General features: G+C 36.2%; 2 protein-coding genes across 2 annotated transcripts; both read right to left on the minus strand.

Moving 5' to 3' along the window:
- Nucleotides 1-446: 446 nt before the first annotated feature.
- On the minus strand, nt 447-7356 carry slc13a1 (solute carrier family 13 member 1). The gene is made up of 15 exons (XM_046858657.1): nt 7223-7356; nt 5334-5462; nt 5059-5195; nt 4711-4901; nt 4575-4614; nt 4420-4480; nt 4123-4283; nt 3885-4004; nt 3510-3608; nt 3192-3293; nt 2918-3012; nt 2649-2743; nt 1654-1815; nt 1405-1542; nt 447-1290 (listed from the first exon to the last, which is right to left on the minus strand). The coding sequence occupies exons 1-15, from the start codon at nt 7325-7327 to the stop codon at nt 1147-1149; spliced, it is 1779 nt and encodes a 592-aa protein (XP_046714613.1). The 5' UTR covers nt 7328-7356; the 3' UTR covers nt 447-1146.
- Nucleotides 7357-10261: 2905 nt separating this feature from the next.
- Nucleotides 10262-21405, minus strand: iqub (IQ motif and ubiquitin domain containing). The gene is made up of 15 exons (XM_046859239.1): nt 20986-21405; nt 20451-20735; nt 19916-20200; nt 19380-19664; nt 18541-18675; nt 18260-18427; nt 17935-18110; nt 15006-15161; nt 14706-14916; nt 13655-13830; nt 13320-13490; nt 13040-13216; nt 11653-11901; nt 11290-11475; nt 10262-10683 (listed from the first exon to the last, which is right to left on the minus strand). The coding sequence occupies exons 1-15, from the start codon at nt 21236-21238 to the stop codon at nt 10507-10509; spliced, it is 3090 nt and encodes a 1029-aa protein (XP_046715195.1). The 5' UTR covers nt 21239-21405; the 3' UTR covers nt 10262-10506.
- Nucleotides 21406-21430: the final 25 nt, after the last annotated feature.

A 21430-nucleotide genomic window follows, 5' to 3' on the forward strand; every position in this document is an offset into this window, starting at 1 on the left:
AATTAACCTAAAACTTATGTCCTTTCTATTTGTTTTTTCATAAAGACAAATGTATATTTTACAAAAAAAAAACATAAATTATTTTAGCTGATGTTCATTTGGAATGAAAATTTAAATGTAAAGTTTATTAAAACAATTTTTAAAATTCATTTTAAGTGCATTGAAATTTCTACTATTAAATATATCCTCATACTGGTTCACTAGAACAAAAGCTGAGTATACCAGTCTAAGTCAGATAGGGAGGTAAACATTAGGAAAACACACAAACAAGACCTTTTCTAAATAAAACTTTTTTTCAGCTTCTCCCGTTAGGGGTCGCCACAGCGGATCATCCGCATGTTTGATTTGGCACATGTTTTTACGCTGGATGCCCTTCCTAACGCAACCCTCCCCATTTATCCGGGCCTGGGCCCGGCACTAAGAGTGGCTGGGGTTGGTTCCCTGACTGGGGATCGAATCCGGGCCACAGCGGTGAGAGCGACGCATCCTAACCACGAGACCACCAGGGACCCTAAGACTGTTTCTAAATGTTCATTGAAATTTCTCAATGTAGCTCCTCCTAAATTTGTCAATAAATAAAGGGAACACAGCAAAATCCCCAGTACAAATTTAACAGTCGCTTTCTTTTTCACAAGGCCAGCTGGCAAAATAAATACTGTAGAGTTTTTTTGTAGGTTCATTCAGCTTAATGGATTTTGTGTGAATCATAAATCGTAAGCAGTTAGTAGCTCAATGGATTGCCCTTAAATATCTCAAATTTTGAATAAAAACAAGTGAGCCTTACATCTGCTAAACTTTCTAGTGATCCCCAAATATCTGCTTTTAGAAGTGTCTCATTTTTATTTAATTGTTTTTAACACAAATCCTATGGATTTAAATCTGTACGGCTATGCGTATAAAATCTGCTACATGTATAAAAGGTGCTTATAAAAATAAAGTTAATATTAAACATCTACACAACGCCTATTTTGTTCTTTCACACAAACCTCTTTAAAGTATTTATAGAACACTGTTAAAAAATATGTATATAAGCATAATGCCATTTCAATTTACTACCCACAGAACAGGGCAAATTGGAGCACATTAACTAAGATATATAGATACTTTATGCTTTTCATCCTTATTTACATTAGACACTGCAGCAGTTTAGAACCCAGTTGTGTTTGTTGTGCCATAGATTGGAGCCCAGTCTGGATAAGTATCCAAAAGAAAGATTGGTCTTCCCCATGTACTGATAGCCAACAGCACTGTAAGAACACCAATGATGTTCAAGCCCAGTCCTGCTTTGACCTGGATAGATTAAGCAACCAAGAACACATCGTCATTGACTCTAATATTGCACATTTATCACAACTCAATTAAGTTATTAAGTGGAGTATTTAACTTATTTTGATAATGACTTACCATATCCATGATTTTGACATGCCCATATGCAAACACAATGGCATTCGGAGGATTGGAAACAGGAAGCAGGAAGGAAAATGACACACTAATAGTTGCTGGTATCAGCATGTATAAGGGGTTGACGTTAATGGCTTCAGCCTGATAATGACAAACATAAATAATACTTAATATTTTTCAAATAAATAGTGTAGAATTATTCTGATTTTCATATTAAAAACATATCACTTATTTTATCTAAAGTTTACATACCAAAGGAGCAAGTATGGGCAGGAAGATGGTGATGGTGGCTGGATTACTAGCAACTTCTGTAATAGACGTGACAATCACACAGCCAATAGTGACAATTGCCATTACAGGGAGATTTCCCAATGGTCTCATCAATTCTGCAACGAAAGTGGATAAACCTGATACCTGTGGGTAGAATGGGTAAAATGTACTTGAGATTGCTTCAGTAGACTAGTTGTTCTTACAATGCAAATATTATACCCATTATGCAAATATGTAGAGTTATGCATTTTTCATAAAGTTCTGCTTTATGCACACATTTGCTTGACCACTTGTTAAGAACCTTGGGGTTTGATTAGAGATGTCCACTCTTATCTGGATAAAATTGGACACTACTAACCTTGACCAAATAATTAAAAGCTAAACTTTGGCATGAGTAACCACGTTGTTAATATAATTAAACACTATATCTCATTAATTCTTACTTCAGATAGAACCTCATAGTTAGTTTAGTAATACTGTACTTTTGGTCATATATTTATATATTTTCTTCCATCTAAAGTGAAATGTTGTGGCAGTGAAATTCACGTGCAGCAAGTTTAGCATGGCTGTCAACTTTTCCTTTGAAGATGTTCAGTGCTAAACTTGCCATGACATTTGGATTGCTGGATCAAAAGCATAATCAGTGCTTTTGCTCTCTCAGTCCTCACTCCCACCCCCATTGTATTATGCACAAAGAATAATAATAGGCAAAGGCACTCATTTTTAGCCTCTTATGCTGACAGAACACAAACAGAAGATTCATGTACATCTCTGATGGAAGAAAAGTGGATGCTTTCTAACAGTTATGCTGAATCACTGTGTCAACTGTGTCACTCTAATCAGTGCTTTTGCAAAGAGTGAAAAGATACATAAGATACATACATATATTGTGTATATGAAGTGTGTGTGTGTGTGTGTGTGTGTGTGTGTGTGTGTGTGTGTGTGTGTGTAAACATTTTAATTGCTGAAAATGTCACCTTGGTGCCCTCTGCTAATGCAAAACCCCCTCCTACAAGCAGACAGATCTCCCAAGGCATACAGGTTTGAAATTCCTTCCATGATATCATAGTCTCTATTAGAAAAGTGAGAAATAGAGTTGTTAGCAAGAATACTATATTATATATATATATATATATATATATATATATATATATATATATATATATATATATATATATATATATATATATACACACACAAAAATATTAGATTTTTATTGTACAAGTTTAAGAACAGTTATTAATACCATAGTTATCTGCAGTGGGCCTTTTAGAAGGGATAATGAAGAACAACATGCCCAGAAGAAGAGCCGCAGTGGCATCAGTTGCATATCCTGGATAGCTACAGAGAGATGAGAAAATAGTTGTTGTTGTTTTTTTTAACCTAATCACGGAAGCTTTTTATTAGCTGAAATATTATATTTAGATCAAAAACTTGTGTTTCCCTTTTGTTTTGCCAGAATATCTGTGTTAAGTTTAGCAGACAAAGCTTAGTGAGTCAGTATGATGCAGTGCACTCACTCAGGAAATAGAGATGCCCAACCTGGCATGAAGCCCGGTTCTCTCATGAACCAGAGCACTGCCATCAGCACAAAAATAACAAGGGTGATCATCTCTTGCCGGCTAGTGAGAGAAACAAAAAAATCATAAATAAGAGAATGTTAAAAAATGTATTCTTTATGTCCTGTGTCGTGCACACATATACAACAAATGTTTAACACTGCACTAGTTTTCGGAGTAGATCTTACATAGAAATATGTCTGTGGGATATAAATAATCATTTGAAAAACTTAATCTCCTGATTGTGGCAGGTAAACATTTTATTTCGTAATGCCTTACCTCATGCTTCCCAGTGCATTATACTGATCTTTGATATGTTTGGCTGCTGCTATCTCTCTTTCAGATCGACCCCTTTTGGGTGAGAGCACGGAACAGAAACTGAAAAATGAAAAAGATCCTGTTTACATACACCATAAATCTGAGTGAATAAATAAATGTTTTTATTATCGATAGTTCTTTGCTCCCCTGAGAAGTGTGTGTGTGTGTGTGTGTGTGTGTGTGTGTGTGTGTGCGTGTGTGTGTGTGTGTGTGTGTGTGTGTGTGAGAGTGTGTGAGTGTGTGCATGTGTTTGTTTTCGTGTGTGTGAGATATATGTGAAGTAAATATGTAAGGTATAAATGGGTCAAGAGCATGAAAAACATAATCAGTACTCACTTAGAGCCCAAAAACAGCCAATGTAACCATATCCAAGCCAAACTCAGGACAATAATGCAGACAGGCAGACAGAAAATAAACCAGTTTCCAAAATTGATGACCTTGCATTCTGGGTAAAATCTGTAAAAGTAACCATTAATACGTAAAACCTTACAATTTTAATATTTCCTTTTGATGATTAAATCCAATAAAATACAAAACCACACACAGGTCCTAGTTGCATTTCGATAAAACTTACTGATGCATATATTCAGCAAAGATAAGATTTGAAGATGTTCCTGGCAGAGTTGCCAGTCCACCGATGTTAGCAGAGTAGGCAATGGCAAGAGACAAACATTTACACATCATTTGATCTCGATGTGTCCTGTAGTTGGAGTGTAATGGAGAAGTTGGCAGAGCCTGATGTGTAGAAAAAACAAAAACATGTACAACAGAGATACATTATGCGAATACAGTTAAACCATACTATTAATTACACTAATAAAAGAGTTTTTTTTTTTTTTTATATGTTTGTGTGTTTGTGTGTGTGATTTACCTCACTGGAATAATCCTCCTCAGGTACTGCAATAGCAAAATCCTTAAGCATTTTTGCTGGGCTGTATGAAAAACAGGGTTCATGACCATTAGTAAAGGAAACCACACAAGTAAATACATTGCTTATAATTTAAACAAAGAGCTAATTGCTGTCACCTCTTCTCATCATTAGATTTTTCACACTGTTTCTCAGCATCTATAAAATAAAACAATATGATAGTTTCTAAATATGGAAATCAGCTATTATTTGATCATTTTTAAATGTTGGAGTTAAATGTTTTAGGTGACTGACCTCCTTCCAATTGGAGTGCAGGATTGCAGATGCCTTTTAGTGCTTTATCCTGCTGACTGTTGACCTGACCCTCTGCACTAATGACCTGCTGCATCACAGCCTCTGCTATCGGCATCACCATGGCCACTGTGGAGGTGTTGCTCAGCCACATGGAGAGAAAAGCGCAGCCTACCATGAAGCCCAGCATCAACCTGGAGTGAGTGCAATTGATAGATCCTGATGTCAGTCAACACTTACAAAATCTTTTGAAAAAATATTCATATAAATAGATGCTTCAATCCGATATTTTCAAACTGTCTAAAGAAAAGAGACATAAAAAAGGGAATAAAGAATATAAATCACACCCACATGCCAGGGTTTACTCCAACCATAGTGACCAGCTTGAGAGCAATCCGCCGATGCAGCCCCCACTTCTCAATCGAGGTTGCGAGACAGATAACCCCAAGCAGGAGTAAGTGGAAATCTTTAAAATACATAGTTGCAACCTATGTACAGGGGGAGGCTAGCTTAGACAGTGCTCTCAGTATAGCAGTGGCATCTATTAATAATGCAAAATCTTGCAATGCAAAAAAGACATCAATCAATTCATTTTGGATATGCCCTGATGTCTGAATAACACTTACCACTGAGGACTTCATAATGCCAAAGAGAGGAAAGAGTAGTGCTGGAAGGAGGGCCGTCACCGACAGAGGCAAGGCCTCTGTTATCCAAAAGATTGCCATCAGCACCAGCGTAAATGCACATTGAGCCACCTAAAAGATGCAAAACAAATATACAGTTTAGGTGTGAAATCAGCCCAGTCATCCATCTTGTACAATATGCTTAATGCCTCGTGACCAAGATTGTTTATTTTATAGAAAAGAGATTACCAAAAAAGGTAAAAATAATAAATGCTTTTTGACTTTGACATAAGAACAAAGTGACAGACTAAAAAGCAAATTTTTTTTTTTACTAAAGAACAGTCATCACGTTTTCCTCTCTTTTTTTTGCAATTAAATGTTGTGAATTTTAACTGCTATCTTTTCTCGATGTGTTGTATTTCATTTTCTTGACTGCAATTGTGACACACTGAAATCCAATCATTGTCCAATCACAGCTCTAGACCACACTCAGACATGTTCTATAATGAGAGTAAGGGAGAAGGCTTTGCTTCACTGTGACACATTGTCCTCATATCACAAATGAAAAACAATACTGTATCTGTGTATTGTGTATTCATTTTTTCCCCTGGTGTGTTTGATTTTGTTTTATAAAATCATCTTTTTTATTTTGTATTTGATGGCAATAATAATTTGTATTGCTTTTTTTTATTTAGTAATATAAATGGGAAATACAGGTAGAATTTCATGTTGCAATATGCAGTGTCAACTGTTTGCCAGCAACAGTAATTTGACTGTGGTTAAACAGCTTTAAATTGGTTTTTAATTTTTATTTTTTTTATTACAAGTATGTTACAAGTTACAAAAGCAGCTGGATATCTACAGATGATTAACTAAAAGCTGTGCATTACTCCTGTAAATCCATAAAAATACAATAAAAGTCAAAGGTTAAGGACACACACTATATCGCCAAAGGTATGTGGACACTTGTATAATCACTAATATTATCCAGTCCAGATTTTGGCTTCTTTTTTCCTGTAAAATAACCTCTAATCTGAGGCTTTCCGCTTGATTTTTTATTATTCATTCAGAAGGGCATCAGTGAGGTCAAGCACCGATATTAGGTTAGGCAACCTCATGTTCACTCTGCATCCTGAAGGGTTTCAGAGAGATTTAGGTCAAGACTATCTTTAAACTATGTCTTTGTATAAAAAGCTGGGTCTATTGTCAAGGTGGGGCAGGCTTGGGATTTGTGGTGTGATTATTATTTGTTTATTCTGTGTTTGATATGGGGCTCTTCAAGTCGGGGGGCTGGGAGGAGTCAAGGACTAAACAAGGAAAAACTGTAGGTGAGAGGTAACAAAACAAAGTTGAGCTGCTGAGCTAACATTTTTAATGGGTCTCCTCTCCTTTGTTGAAAAACTCGACAGACTTGACTGATTTCTAGCGAAGGGAAATCATACAGAATAGAAAACACATTCTAAACCATTATGTGTTTCTAATTTTGTGGTAACATCAAGAAAAATGCCCACATATGAGTGTGATGTTCAGATGTCCATAAAAAAGTACAAAACATTTCCTGCCACTTGTTGTAATACAGATGTATTTCTAATCATATCTGTAGGTACAGTTGTTAGTGCTCTATGTTCATAAGCCGCAACACTGAAAGATAATGCAAGCCACGTTTCATGTTAGATTAATTTTAACCTGTGAAGTGAGATTGAGTCCATTTGTTCTACATTAAACTTAATTTGTGCTTTTCCTGTGATTTCTTACAGTACATATAAAGTGGTTAAAGTTACTTATGTTTCAAGTTTTTCTGAATAAAACAAGCATGCTATCAGAAGTGTTTCTTAAAATCTTGTTACAATTTTTTATTATTTTTTAAAGATCTTTTGTTTGCATTCACTTACCTGTGTGTTGATCAACAGGGGAAGTGGAAGAATTAATAGCGGCATGAAAATGATGATGAACACACTGCGAAAGCTCCATATTGCTCCAAGAAGTGCCCTCATCATTGAGCTGAGTGGTGTAAACTCAGTGACACTTATCATATTGAGCGTCTTAAATAGTCTGCCAGTGATTGATCTTTGCCCGTGTACCACCTTCGACCTAAATTCCTGCTGTTGCTCTCCAGTGCGCTAGCAGTGGAGGATGAATCCCAGCACGGAAATGATTCAAAAGATTAAGCTTTAACATTCGTAGAATCCCACGGCTTTCCTTGAGCTGGCATGACCTCAGTGACACTGACAAGTGACAATGATATGAACGCAAGATCTGAGTTCTGAGAAAAATTGACTCAGCAAAGCAAATACTTTTTTTTAAAGACAATTAAATTTTAAACCTCAGGCATAAAATTATATAAATGATTACCAGTGAACATTTCTGTACACGAATAGGCATTTTAGAGCGAATGATACAAACCCTAATGTATCATTTTATTTAAAATGTATTCTGAATTTTTCCAAACACCTGGCAACATGATCAGCTGAAACCCTGTACAAACTAGAACTGGCTGGTTTCTATATACATAAAGCACTAAAATGCTTATTGTGTTTGTTGTGCAAAGATGGTTGTTGATTTCTGCTCTTTACTGAGAATTACGTTTTCTTATCTCAGAAATAAACCCTGGTATTTCCCCTAAATCAAAGATCACGATGGTCCTGAGAAACTGTTAAAGAATAACAATATTGCATAGAAAGCACAAACCTTTTACTGAGACATAACAGTACATTAAACATGGTGGACAAAGAATCAGCACTTGAAAGCCTGGGACAGTTTTCTTGAGTGGACTGTTTTTCATAGTTAAATAATGCACAAATACAATAAATCTGTTTAGTGTTTTTGTTATTGTATTTCAGTCTGTCTGTTTTGATCAGTACGGTACAGTACATTCTTAAAAATGGATAAGCAATTGATTCTTCATCTGCTGGTTCTTTAACTGATTAACTTTATCCACCTTTTAAGCCTTGAGATGGAAAAAGATTTTCCAAACAAGTTTTGGTGCTATCAAGATCAAATAATCTTCGAATAATGATAATAATCTCTGAAGTCCAAAGTCGATACTGTAAAGTGACATCGGCACTCAGTGTTAATACCTGTCTCTTGTTCTCGCATTTGAAGCCAATATTTGCAAATGCTGAGGCAAAAACTTCCAATAAAAAAATTGTACTTTATTTTTTCCCTTAATATGTATTTATGTTATTTTTACATGAACCCTACTATACATGAATTTGATCATCCTATACAGAATTAAGGTTACTAAGAATCATTGTTCTCAAGGAGAACAATACCTTAGTTTATCATGGTCACAAAGTTCCAAAGTTTAGTTTTTCACTGCGTTATAACTGCAGAGATTGATAACTTGAGGTTTTTATATTTATGAATTTCCCTTTTGATATTTACGGATCAGATGTAAAAAAAAAAAAAAAAAAAAAAAATACGAACAGTATGTATATGACAGTACTGTAGGCAATGTTTATCTATCTATCTATCTATCTATCTATCTATCTATCTATCTATCTATCTATCTATCTATCTATCTATCTATCTATCTATCTATCTATCTATCTATCTATCTATCTATCTATCTGGCACAAGCCCATGTGATCAACAACATTAATACTTATAAAAATGGAATGACATAAAACCAATCCTTATTTTTTTATTTCTCCTATTTCTCTTCCGGTCAATGCCTCACTATTGCCAAGACAAACTGATCCAAAGCGGCAATTTTTAGTCCAACTGTAAATATACAAACAAGGATTATATTAATGGTTTGTTTATATGGCTTATATGGTTGTGTATCTTTATTGCTTCTTATCTGACATCAGATCAGGGAATAGACTGATTGTCCTAACAAAATTCTTCGAGGTCTTTTCCTGTTAAAGTTTGATTCTCAATATATAGACTTCATCACATGCTCGACTGAAATTCACCATTGCTCATGTGATATTGATCAGTTACTTCATACTGTCTGTTTAAAACACTTTAAAAAGAGAGGAAAAGAGGAAGTTTATGATAATACAGGATTATTACTGATTTGTAGATAGGAACCTTATGTGTAGCTTGATCATATTCCGATTTTCATGCATTCATGTTCTTCATGTTCTTCATGTTCCACAGTAAATCCAAACCAAATTTCTTGTGTAAGAAACCGAGGCTACAAAAACTAAAAGATTTCTTAAAGCCACAAAATTAAAGGGTTTTATAGGTTAAGTCCATTACAGAGAGGAAATTGAACATCCCGCTCTGACTTTTTCATGTGTAATTAATGAGACCCGTGAATAGACTCTTGACCTTTTAGCTCTAATTGCATATTGTGAATCATCTATTTTCCAATTACAACAGTGGCTACATTTAATTTACTGGCATAATTAGTACATTACATTTAATTTAAGGCAACAGCGCATGAGCTCTTAACAGATTGGTGAGGACATTGTATTTAGTTGCATATATTAACTTTATACCAATTCCTAGATTATAAATGCTATACTTGCTATATTTCCTCGTTTTATTAGTTTTATGTGGAATTCACGAGTATAAGTGATTATGGAAAAAAGATCTTAGGCAACAGAGCAAATGTTATAAGAAAAAAAAATAGATCTCAAAAGATTTTATTGCTCTATTGTCAAATTAATTGTATCATTACTTATTATTTGCTTTAACTAATCAAAGAGAACTTTTTGATCTTTGGGCTCACGGACATAATGTTAACATGATAAAAGGGAAACTGTATGTCTTGTTTTATCTCTAGCATTTTCAGAAGTTGCCTCTTCATCCATTTTGAGTCTCTAAGGAGGAAATAACTCCTTATATAGAAACTGTTCTTGAGATTACTTGAGATTACAATATTTTGCTATACACAGCGTGAAGGCCAGATCTCTGAACCATTTCATTGAGAATGAGTGCTGCCCTCACAGCTGAACTCTGTAATAAATATCTAAAGTCAATATTCATGTCAGCAAGTCTTTATTTTTGTTCACACCTAGGGAAATTTAGTATAATTTTCATGACAAACATGTTTAAGTGTCTTTAAAAATCCAATACAGAGTGAGTCACTTCCACTAAACAAGCACATGTATGTTGGCAAGTCATAAATGTAAAACAGTTGTGCTACTGTATGCTTTCTTTATTGAGTTTAAAATAAAGACATTGCATTACAGTTGTAGACATTGTAGGTAGTGTCCTACTGAGACTACTTTGTGAGATTACTCATTGTGCTTATAGATTTGGAGACCAGCAGGTTGTTCTGGGCAACAGGCTGTGAGTTCACATCTTGGAGATACTTCACCATCACAGGGATCTGGGAGAAGTATGTCCGGGCAATAGCATGCTTGTGTTTAATGCTGGAGATAAACACGGTGGCATATGTCTACAAGGAATTGTAAAAAAAATAAATAAATAAAATTCTTATGTAATGTGAAACAAACATTTATCTCAGATGCAACAACACAAATCAGAGTGCCTCATATGCGAGATATGAAGTATGACTGAGCAGAGAAAAAGAAAAATATTGATAGAACAGTAAAAAAAAAACAACTTTAAATGATTAGATTAACATGTCTATCAGCATATAGCTTTAGCTTTTTTGTAAATAGAATCCAACCTTGTCTACTTGTTCTGCAAAGCATGAAATCCTATACACATCAGGACTATATATTATACACACTATTACAAACCAAGACAAACAAAAGCAACCTGAAGTTGATAGCCCTTATGAATCACAGCAATTTGTTCGCAGATGGGTGGCAAAATTGCCATGGCCCTAAGCTTCTAATAAACATTAATATATGTGAGCTGCAATCCAGAGAAAGGTACACAATGCATCTTGAAGCAAGGGATATCTCTAAACAAGACTGTTAAAGGTGACATGGTAACCCACTCTGCATCATTTGTAGGTTTTTTAGCTGTTTCATCATAGTATAAAATATTTTACATCTTTTATTGGTTTAAAAGCATGTTTGTGTCTGTGTCCTACCTTCTCTATGCTTTCAACTTTGAGGTGAACAGCTGCCTCCTCTTTGGTAAGTAGGACACAATTCCAGGGGGTCCATTCACTATACCTGTCCCAGCGCACCATCAGCAGGTCAAGCAGGTCCTTCCACGCACTCACTGCAGACTGAGCCCTCCATATCACGTCCACTAGATAGCGCATATCCCGTTCCTATGATAGAAATACACAGCTTAATGCAAGCATAAACAACTCCACATTTATCATTGCAAAATAATCACTCAAAATCTTTGAATGTACAGTATATGAGTGTGCCTAGATACCATATTATTACCCTATTTTAATAGGATTTACCCTCGTTATATCCTTATGTTCAAATGCCTGACTTACCTGAAGGAGGTAGGGGATCTTGGCGTCTGGATTGAGTTCTGATTCATCCTTGCGCAGGCGTTTAAGAATGTTTCTGTAATGGGTGAAATCTTCCCTGTGCCGAGCCTCATTGTCCAGCTGTTTGCAGTGACGGCAAAGACCCATCATGCGAGAGGTTAATGTCAGGGGAAATTCAGAGCGGGGCAGGAATTTACTGCAGCCACGGCACAAATGATTTTTCTTTCTTAGCTGCTCTGGGTCTTGTGGCACCTAGCAAACAAGAAATGGAAAACAGCTTATGCTCAATTTTCAATATACAACTATGAGTTTATTGATCAGTGTGGAATGGTTTCTTGCTTAAATGTCATACTGTTCCTTGTTACCATATTGTCTGGCGTTATATCGCCCTAAATAGAGCTAAAGTTATCAGGTAATGTACACATTTTAGTTTGCAATGTGAAAGCTGTTTGGTTAAGGTGTTCTCTTGAGGCTCCCAAATAGAATAGCAGTAAAGTGAGCACTCTATTGTCAGGAGATCATGAGCCAAAACAAAAGCTATTCAATGATCAGAAGTCAAGAGATCAAAATCTCTACAGGCAAACCTACATCTATAAGCTTGTGTATGTGGAAGAAAGAAGATAGCGCTTTCTTCCAAGTGTGTTATGCTGCTTTGTGATGTGTTATGGGCACAAGTTTGAAAAAATATATACAGTTGGATGGCTTCACATATCATGGAGGAACCAAATGTTAACTTTGAGACTTGTTCTACGTCAGAAGAGGCTGGTAAGTGAAAATTAGCAGATGTCTATATTAAGAAGAAATGAGGGGAATAAAGAATGCTAGTTACTTATGTTACATTTTGTAAAATGTGTTTTTTGTATAAAATGTTCCTCCATTCTTTTATAAAATCCTAAAATAATGACTAAATAGTAAACTTACACTGAAACTGTTCCAGTTCTAGTACCCTAAATGGTCTCTAGTTTGTTGCTCGAGAGAATCCTCCTATATTTCTGTCCATCACAGTGTCCCTTTGGGAAGGTAAAACCCTCAATGATTTTCTAAACTGTAATCCTGAGTTAAGTGAGGTGTAGCAGAGATGCTTTGTTTACCATCTGTACATGCTATTACACAGAATTCTACACCGCCCTGCCATTGAACAACTTTTACACTGTTTTTTTTTTTTTTTTAGATCTGACAGCAAACAAATAAGGAGCATGACCTGATGTCTATACACAAAGTCAATTGCTATTTGAGTACCATGTGTTTAGGAACAAGTTTTACACCCACTGAATAAAAAAATTGGTGTACGCATAGGTCATAGGGAAGATTGTGGAAGGATGATGGATGCATTCAGTACATAAAATGTGATTTCTAATCTGTAGTAACAGTAAGCCACATCAGTACACACCCACAACAGTTTGGACACCTCAGGGTTGAAAGTAGGGTTTTTGATGTACTGAAGGAAGAGAGTGGCAATCCTCTTCCTCAGCCCCTCTAGGTTGCGCTCCATTATGCCCCTCGTCAGCAGATCAGCTTCTCTGTCAATCAACTCCACAATCTCTCGTGTCAATTTACATGAATGCTCCTATAAACACAAAAATGTATTTATGGTACTCCATAAAGAGAGCAGAGATACAGCAGTACTCTCTTTCATTTCTAGCAGAATAAGAAGGCTGCCCATTGTTGACCTTGACAGTATTTTTGAGTGTAGACAGCACATCAAGACGTTCCTCCTGGCTCAGATCGCTCATGGTAATGCTGCGATAGAGATCCCGAAGCTCTCTGGCCCTAATAGTGTGCGTCGTATCCATCTGGGTCATTGTCCCATCAGATGCTTGCCATTGCTTAGGGGCAGCACACTGCACCAAGCACAAACAGAAATGCAGTATAAAAACGTCTGCGTTGCTTCCTACTTGCTTAAACACTTTATTCTAAAACCATTTTATTAAAAAAATATAGAAGAGAATTGTACTGTGTGCATACTGCACACTTTGCCCTCAATACATTGTAAAAATTTAGGAACCTTGTTCAGGAACGCTTGCACTCCCTTCTCCTGGTTTCTCTTTCCTGCAGCTATTCGGTGGTGTTCTATAGATGCGAGAAACTGCGTCTCCTGCTCCAAAAGAGCGCAAAGAGCAGCTTTCCTTTCGGCTCCACACAGAGTGGCATTAATGCGCTCCAATTCTTCCTTTCTCCACTCTAGAACATAGTGGTATAAAAATTATAATCAGGATTATTCAGAAAACAATGATCTACAAAAAAAGTGGTGGTTCTAAGAAAAATGGGCAAAAATAAGTGAAAATTAAACAAATATTACAAACAATTATTGTTTTTATGTCTAAGAAGAAACAAATTTTAATAAGTAATAATTGCCAGAGAATAACACACAAACTTTTGAAGAATAAAAAAAAGTAGCTTCATGTCTCTCATTAGAGGTCACTGAACTCTATTGTACAGTAAATCGTACATATAGATTTAAAAACAATTGTTAAACAATTGTTGTGGGAAAAAAAAGATTTTCTACAAAAATGTGTTATTCAGGGCATGTTCGAACTAGTATTTATGGGGATTTTTTAAAGACAGATGTAATCATGAATTCCACAAAGTTATTTCAACTCAAAAGATGAAGTATATCAATACATAAAAGAATAACCCAAAACATAATACCAAATAAGAAGAAAAACAGACGAACACAGAATCAGTGTTTTGGGATAGCAATTTTTAGTGCTGGATCTAAAACATGTATATGTTTACATAGTATAGTGTGATTTCATGGCATACATCTATTTTTTGTCATTTCCATTAAGGGTACTAATAAATATGAGTTGAGTGTACAAGGACAGTCTAAATTATTAATTCCCACAACAGACATGAACAATAGCAATAAACTAAAAAACTCAAACTTTTCTGGATTCCTCTCTGTATATCCATCTCTTTTACTCATTATAGCTGTGAAGGTCACACACACATGCACACGCACACACACACACACACACACACACACACACACAGACACACACACACACACACACACACACACACACACACACACACACACACACACTCCTTCTTACTTTCTAATGCATTATAAAGCAGGGCAAAGTCTTCTTTTGTCTCTGGGTTAATTCTCCTCTGGTACTCTGTTCTAATCTGCTCTTCTTTCTCCTCTTTCCATCTCCTTTTCTGCTGTTCAACCCAGGCCAGGCACAGCTCCTTATCCAGTCTCAGCTTGGTGGTCAGCCGTATGGCAAGCCAGCGCCTGATGTGTGCTTGGATAGTAATTACCTGAGAGCACACATTCAAGCCACTGGTTTAATCCAATCTCTGCCAAAATAATCACGTATATAAGCACATATTTACAGACCCACACATACAGCGTTAAGAAACCTGCTGTGGCATTCATCTGCACTGATGTATTTCCGAGGTGTGATGACTTTGTCCTCCATGTTTGATACGTAGCACCCAGGTTTAGTCATCTGAGTTGAACTGTTGGTAGTGCACTGCTCAGCCTGGGTCTTTACCTGCGATGTCTGTAGAAAAAAGAGATCACAAGCAAAGACAGCACAAATGAGTATCACTCTCCTTAGCTAGCGACATGTACCAAGATCAGAATGACCCAGTCAAAGCTCTAACCATTCATATTTGAAGATTTAAAAATTCATTCTGATAATTTAGAGAGAACAGATGTGGGTTCATTAATTTCCTCATCAGAATCATCTTAATTATACTTTATATATATATATATATATATATATATATATATATATATATATATATATATATATATATATATATATACTACATATTATATTAAACCTCTCCTTAATCTCGAAGTTCTAGAAAAGGTTGTAGCATAGAAGTTCATACCTGCATAATATTCAAGAAATATGTCCATCAAGCTTTTAGCATGAAGCACAGAGATAGTGCTGATTAAACTGGATAAATACCTACAGCTGGCCTCGGTTCAGGATTGTGTCTCCTTTCTTGTGTTGCTTGAACTTGGTGCAGGATCTGACACCATTATACTATTCTCCTTGATAGACTAGAAAATGTTTTGGAGTTTTTGGAGGGATCAGCACTCTCCTGGCTTACATCTTATTTGACTGATCGATTTGTAGGTGGAATGGTGAATTCTTAATGCATACAGTAAATTTTGGTGTGCTGCAAAGTTCTGTTATAGGCCCACTGCTTGTTTTTCTTTACATATGCTGACAGTGGGAAATCTTTGATTGTTTCAGCAAAGCCAGATGAGAGACACTAGTTTAATAAAGTTGAGAAATGTCTTAAAAACATAAAACACTGGATGCTTATTAACTTCCTTCTACTTAATTCTGGCAAGACAGATATACTAGTACTAGGATCGCATGCAGCTAAAAGTAAGCTTTCTGATTACATATTAACTTTGGCTGGCCTTTCTGTTTCATCATCCGCAGACCTCTGAGTGATTATTTACTCAAGTCTTCCATTTAAAGCATCACATAGATAATATTACTAAGGTAGCCTTCTTTCATCTCAGAAATATAGATATGGTCTATTGCAATGTCTTATTGTCTGGGTGTTCCAGTAGATGCAAAAACCTCCAGTAGATATAGGCTCCTAGTAGTCCAAAATGTTGAAGCAGAGTCCCCAATAAAACCCTATTATAATACTTACTTAAGTCATAAACTAGAGAAGAATGGACTAGAACAGATTGAACTAGAAGTAGAACAGTTAGATCTTACTGGAAGATCTGGCAATTTTACTACCCGAGCAAACCTCTGTTTTTTTATGATCTGCCTGCCTACTATTATGAAAAGATACAGGCTATTTCTTGGTACCTTGAATAGTAAAGGCTACAGCAGGGGGCAGATCTTTATAAAGTCCCACATTTACAAAACAGAATTTCAATTAGTGTTCAGGCCTGAGGGGTTTACAGACATAGAGGATTTTGTGTTTGTGTTTTGATGTTTAGATGCTTTTACTCTTCACTGGCATGTAAATAATATAAATAATAAATACAATACAAATAAAAATAAAATAATAAACACAAAAAACCTGAACTGCACTAAATTGTGTATATATATATATATATATATATATATATATATATATATATATATATATATATATACACACACACACACACACACACACTCACCGGCCACTTTATTAGGTACACCTGTCCAACTGCTTGTTAACGCAAATTTTTAATCAGCCAATCACATGGCAGCAACTCAATGCATTTAGGCATGTGGACATGGTCAAGACGATCTGCTGCAGTTCAAACCGAGCATCAGAATGGGGAATAAAGGTGATTTAAGTGACTCTAAATGTGGCATGGTTTTTGGTGCCAGACGGGCTGGTCTGAGTATTTCAGAAACTGCTGATCTACTGGGATGTTCACACACAACCATCTCTAGGGCTTATGATGTCTACTTCCAGCAGGATAACGTGCCATGTCATAAAGCGCGAATCATCTTAGACTGGTTTCGTCTTGACCATTTTCACACACGAAAAAAAAAAAAGAAAAAAAAAAAAAAAAATATATATATATATATATATATATATATATATATATATATATATATATATATATATATATATATATACACACACAATTTAGTGCAGTTCAGTTTTTTTGTATTTATTATTTTATTTTTATTTGTATTGTATTTATTATTTATATTATTTACATGCGAGTGAAGAGTAAAAGCATCTAAACACCCCAGTTTCCCAAAATCCTCTATGTCTGTAAACCCCTCAGGCCTGAACACTAATTGAAATTCTGTTTTGTAACTGTGGGACTTTATAAAGATCTGATTAAAGTGGTAATAGGAATTTCCCGTTCCACCACATCCCAAACGTGCTCTATTGGATTGAGATCTGGTGGCTGTGGTGGCCATTTGAGTACAGTGAACTCAATCCAATAGAGCACGTTTGGGATGTGGTGGAACGGAAATTCGCATCATGGATGTGCAGCCAACAAATCTGCAGCAACTGCGTAATGCTATCATGTCACTAGGGACTAAAATCTCTGAGGAATGTTTCCAGTACCTTGTGGAATCTATGCCACAAAGGATTAAGGCAGTTCTGAAGGCAAAAGGGGGTCCAACCCGGTACTGGTAAGGTGTACCTAATAAAGTGGCCAGTGAGTGTGTATGTATGGTTTTATATATATATATATATATATATATATATATATATATATATATATATAGATAGATAGATAGATAGATAGATAGATAGATAGATAGATAGATAGATAGATAAGTATCAATTTTGGTTTTGGTGGTTCCTTTGATTGAAAGATTCTATTGCATTTACCTGTGTGTCTCGGTTTAAAGTTTCCACCCCTCTATCAGGTCTACTTTTTGGCATAGTCTGTACTGCAGCATGGTAGAACTCAGTTTTTGTGACTTTTTGGCGATATCCTCCTAAGAAAGGGTCCTTTTGAGTGGTTCTTTCAATCTCGACTACCACATCTTGGTAAGAATCTGCATCTAAGGGTGGGAGGAGGTCAGATGCAGTCAGTGTAAGATAAAAAGAAACAGACTGAGAAAAACCAGTGTCTATTAGCTTCAGCCACAAAAACTCTTGTACAAAAGGAAATTATTTCGCAGTAGATGGAAGAGAAAAAGACAAAGCCAACCTGTCTGTACTCTGACAGTAATGACATCTGGCATGTTGCATTCCTGCTGAGGTTTAACTGGCTTGATGGGGTAATTTGCAGGATCTAATGAGCTCATCTCCAACTGGACTGTAGCATGCGGTTGCACTCCAAGGCTCATCAGGGTCTGGTGATCCTCTAAAGCATTACCTGACAACCAAAAAGCAGAAGATCGATTTTATTTTTAAGATTCACTCAATTTTGTATGATCAGTCTGTAATATATAGATAACACATCAGGAATGCTGAGTTGAAGGTGATCACCATTGAGAGTTATCTGAATAAGTTCGGATGGTACCCGCAGTTCATTGGAAAAATTGTTTTTTAGGTCTTGAATGGTGAGGCCAATCATAAACGCCACAGTCATCATGTGTCCATCTGGCAAAAGCAAGATTTTAACTGGAAAGAAATAATATTAATAGAGTTAGGAGACAATATTTTAGTTTCTTGATGTCTATTTTGCTGTAACTGATTAGAGAAGCAGCTCTACCAACATTACACATATACAGGTCTATAAAACTATATCCACCATTAATAGTTGTCAGTTTACACATGATTAAGATGAATGTTTTTTTTTTCCACAAACAACAAAAGACCTAACATAAAATCAGTGCAAAGTTTCCCCATTGGTATGTTTATTGAAGACAAAGAAATACAATATAAGATAAAAAACAAAACAAAAGAAACTGTGGGCATATTCTGCAAAATCCAACAATCACATTATCACATTTATATCATGCAATAATATACCCACCCAAAACAGAGCAAAATCTACAGGAAAGTAGTTTGAAAAGCAGGGGCAAAAAATAAACGTATAACAGACATCAGGACGAATGATAAATGAGTGTACAGTTATACTGGAAAGATTCAAAATACTATGGAGGCATCTATGAAAAAAGTATTAAAGCATATTTATATCATATGTATTAAATCACAGACCTCTGACTTATATCAGCTCAATACCAGTGCATTTTTATAAACTATTTTTATATTTCTTCTACTTGTGATGTAGGATATGTAAGAGTCATTACATTTACTTATATTTGGTAGTATGTATTTTTAGTGTAGTTACATATTGAGTGATTTGAACTAGTTATGCTCACCTGTAGCAGTTGAGTTCCCAACATCATCAGCAGGGCTGATGATCTCCTGTTCTTGGGGACTAAATGTGTCCTGTCCCAGTATTGGAGACGGTGGACTTGGTTCTTTATCCTGATCTGAGCTGATATCCTCCTGGGTCTCATGGACAGCTGTCTGATTTCCAGCATCCTCATCAAGTGCAGTTTGTGTGTTAGTGGAGCTCCCAGGCGTGACCTGGTCTGGGCTCTGAACGTTTGGGTTTTCATCTTTCTCCATACTGGTACCGGACACAGTGGTGATATCAGGCTCTGACATAATAATTTTTTTTATGGAAAAAATATAAAAGCATATTAATGTTACATTTATTCTATCACAAACCTTTGACTTATATCAGCTCTTCAGTTCAAGTGTCTTAATATAAACTACATGACATTTCTTCTACTTGTTGTAATGAAGTAGGACATGTGAATGTAATTACATTTACTTATATATGGACTTCAGTATGTCAGGTTTTTTTAGTGTAGTTACATATTGAGTGATTTGAACTAGTTACACTCACCTGTAGCAGTTGAGTTCCCAACATCATCAGCAGGGCTGATGATCTCCTGTTCTTGGGGACTAAATGTGTCCTGTCCCAGTATTTGAGACAGTGGACTTGGTTCTTTATCCTGATCTGAGCTGATATCCTCCTGGGTCTCATGGACAGCTGTCTGATTTCCAGCATCCTCATCAAGTGCAGTTTGTGTGTTAGTGGAGCTCCCGGGCGCGACCTGGTCTGGGCTCTGAACGTTTGGGTTTTCATCTTTCTCCATACTGGTACCGGACACAGTGGCGATATCAGGCTCTGACATAATAATTTTTTTATGGAAAAAAAATATAAAAGCATATTAATGTTACATTTATTCTATCACAAACCTCTGACTTAGATCAGCTCTTCAGTCTTACTATAAACTACATGACATTTCTTCTACTTGTTGTAATTAAGTAGGACATGTGAATGTAATTACATTTACTTATATATGGAATATGGACTGCAGTATGTCAAGTTTTTCAGTGTAGTTACATATTGAGTGATTTGAACTAGTTACACTCACCTGTAGCAGTTGAGTTCCCAACATCATCAGCAGGGCTGATGATCTCCTGTTCTTGGGGACTAAATGTGTCCTGTCCCAGTATTTGAGACAGTGGACTTGGTTCTTTATCCTGATCTGAGCTGATATCCTCCTGGGTCTCATGGACAGCTGTCTGATTTCCAGCATCCTCATCAAGTGCAGTTTGTGTGTTAGTGGAGCTCCCGGGCGCGACCTGGTCTGGGCTCTGAACGTTTGGGTTTTCATCTTTCTCCATACTGGTACCGGACACAGTGGCGATATCAGGCTCTGACATAATAATTTTTTTATGGAAAAAAAATATAAAAGCATATTAATGTTACATTTATTCTATCACAAACCTCTGACTTAGATCAGCTCTTCAGTCTTACTATAAACTACATGACATTTCTTCTACTTGTTGTAATTAAGTAGGACATGTGAATGTAATTACATTTACTTATATATGGAATATGGACTGCAGTATGTCAAGTTTTTCAGTGTAGTTACATATTGAGAGATTTGAACTAGTTACGCTCACCTGTAGCAGTTGAGTTCCCAACATCATCAGCAGGGCTGATGATCTCCTGTTCTTGGGGACTAAATGTGTCCTGTCCCAGTATTTGAGACGGTGGACTCGGTTCTTTATCCTGATCTGAGCTGATATCCTCCTGGGTCTCATGGACAGCTGTTTGATTTCCAGCATCCTCATCAAGTGCAGTTTGTGTGTTAGGGGAGCTCCCAGGCGCGACCTGGTCTGGGCTCTGAACGTTTGGGTTTTCATCTTTCTCCATACTGGTTGTTGGACTCTTAAAATGCTTTAACGTAAGCTAGCTTTGGCTAATACGCTAATTTTACTTACTAGCTAGTTAAAATCCTACTAAGCCACACAGGAAATAATGTTTCTAAGAAGCGAAATTTTTTTTGGCCGAACGCCCAAATAAAGCGAGACTCGACGCTGTAATGTTTGGTGGCTGCTATGGTAA

This window comes from Silurus meridionalis, chromosome 10, assembly GCF_014805685.1.
Source record: "Silurus meridionalis isolate SWU-2019-XX chromosome 10, ASM1480568v1, whole genome shotgun sequence".
In the NCBI taxonomy this organism is placed as follows: Eukaryota; Metazoa; Chordata; class Actinopteri; order Siluriformes; family Siluridae; genus Silurus; species Silurus meridionalis.

Coding starts and splice junctions, on each gene's coding strand:
- slc13a1 (XM_046858657.1), bottom strand. CDS start 7,327: ATGATGAGGGCACTTCTTGGAGCAATATGGAGCTTTCGCAGTGTGTTC. Junction 4,481..4,574: donor AAATCTAATGATGAGAAGAG/GTGACAGCAATT, acceptor TTTTTCATACAG/CCCAGCAAAAATGCTTAAGG. Junction 3,013..3,191: donor TGGGCATCTCTATTTCCTGA/GTGAGTGCACTG, acceptor ATCTCTCTGTAG/CTATCCAGGATATGCAACTG.
- iqub (XM_046859239.1), bottom strand. CDS start 21,238: ATGGAGAAAGATGAAAACCCAAACGTTCAGAGCCCAGACCAGGTCGCG. Junction 20,201..20,450: donor TGGGAACTCAACTGCTACAG/GTGAGTGTAACT, acceptor TTATTATGTCAG/AGCCTGATATCGCCACTGTG. Junction 13,217..13,319: donor CACTCAAAAATACTGTCAAG/GTCAACAATGGG, acceptor TTGTGTTTATAG/GAGCATTCATGTAAATTGAC.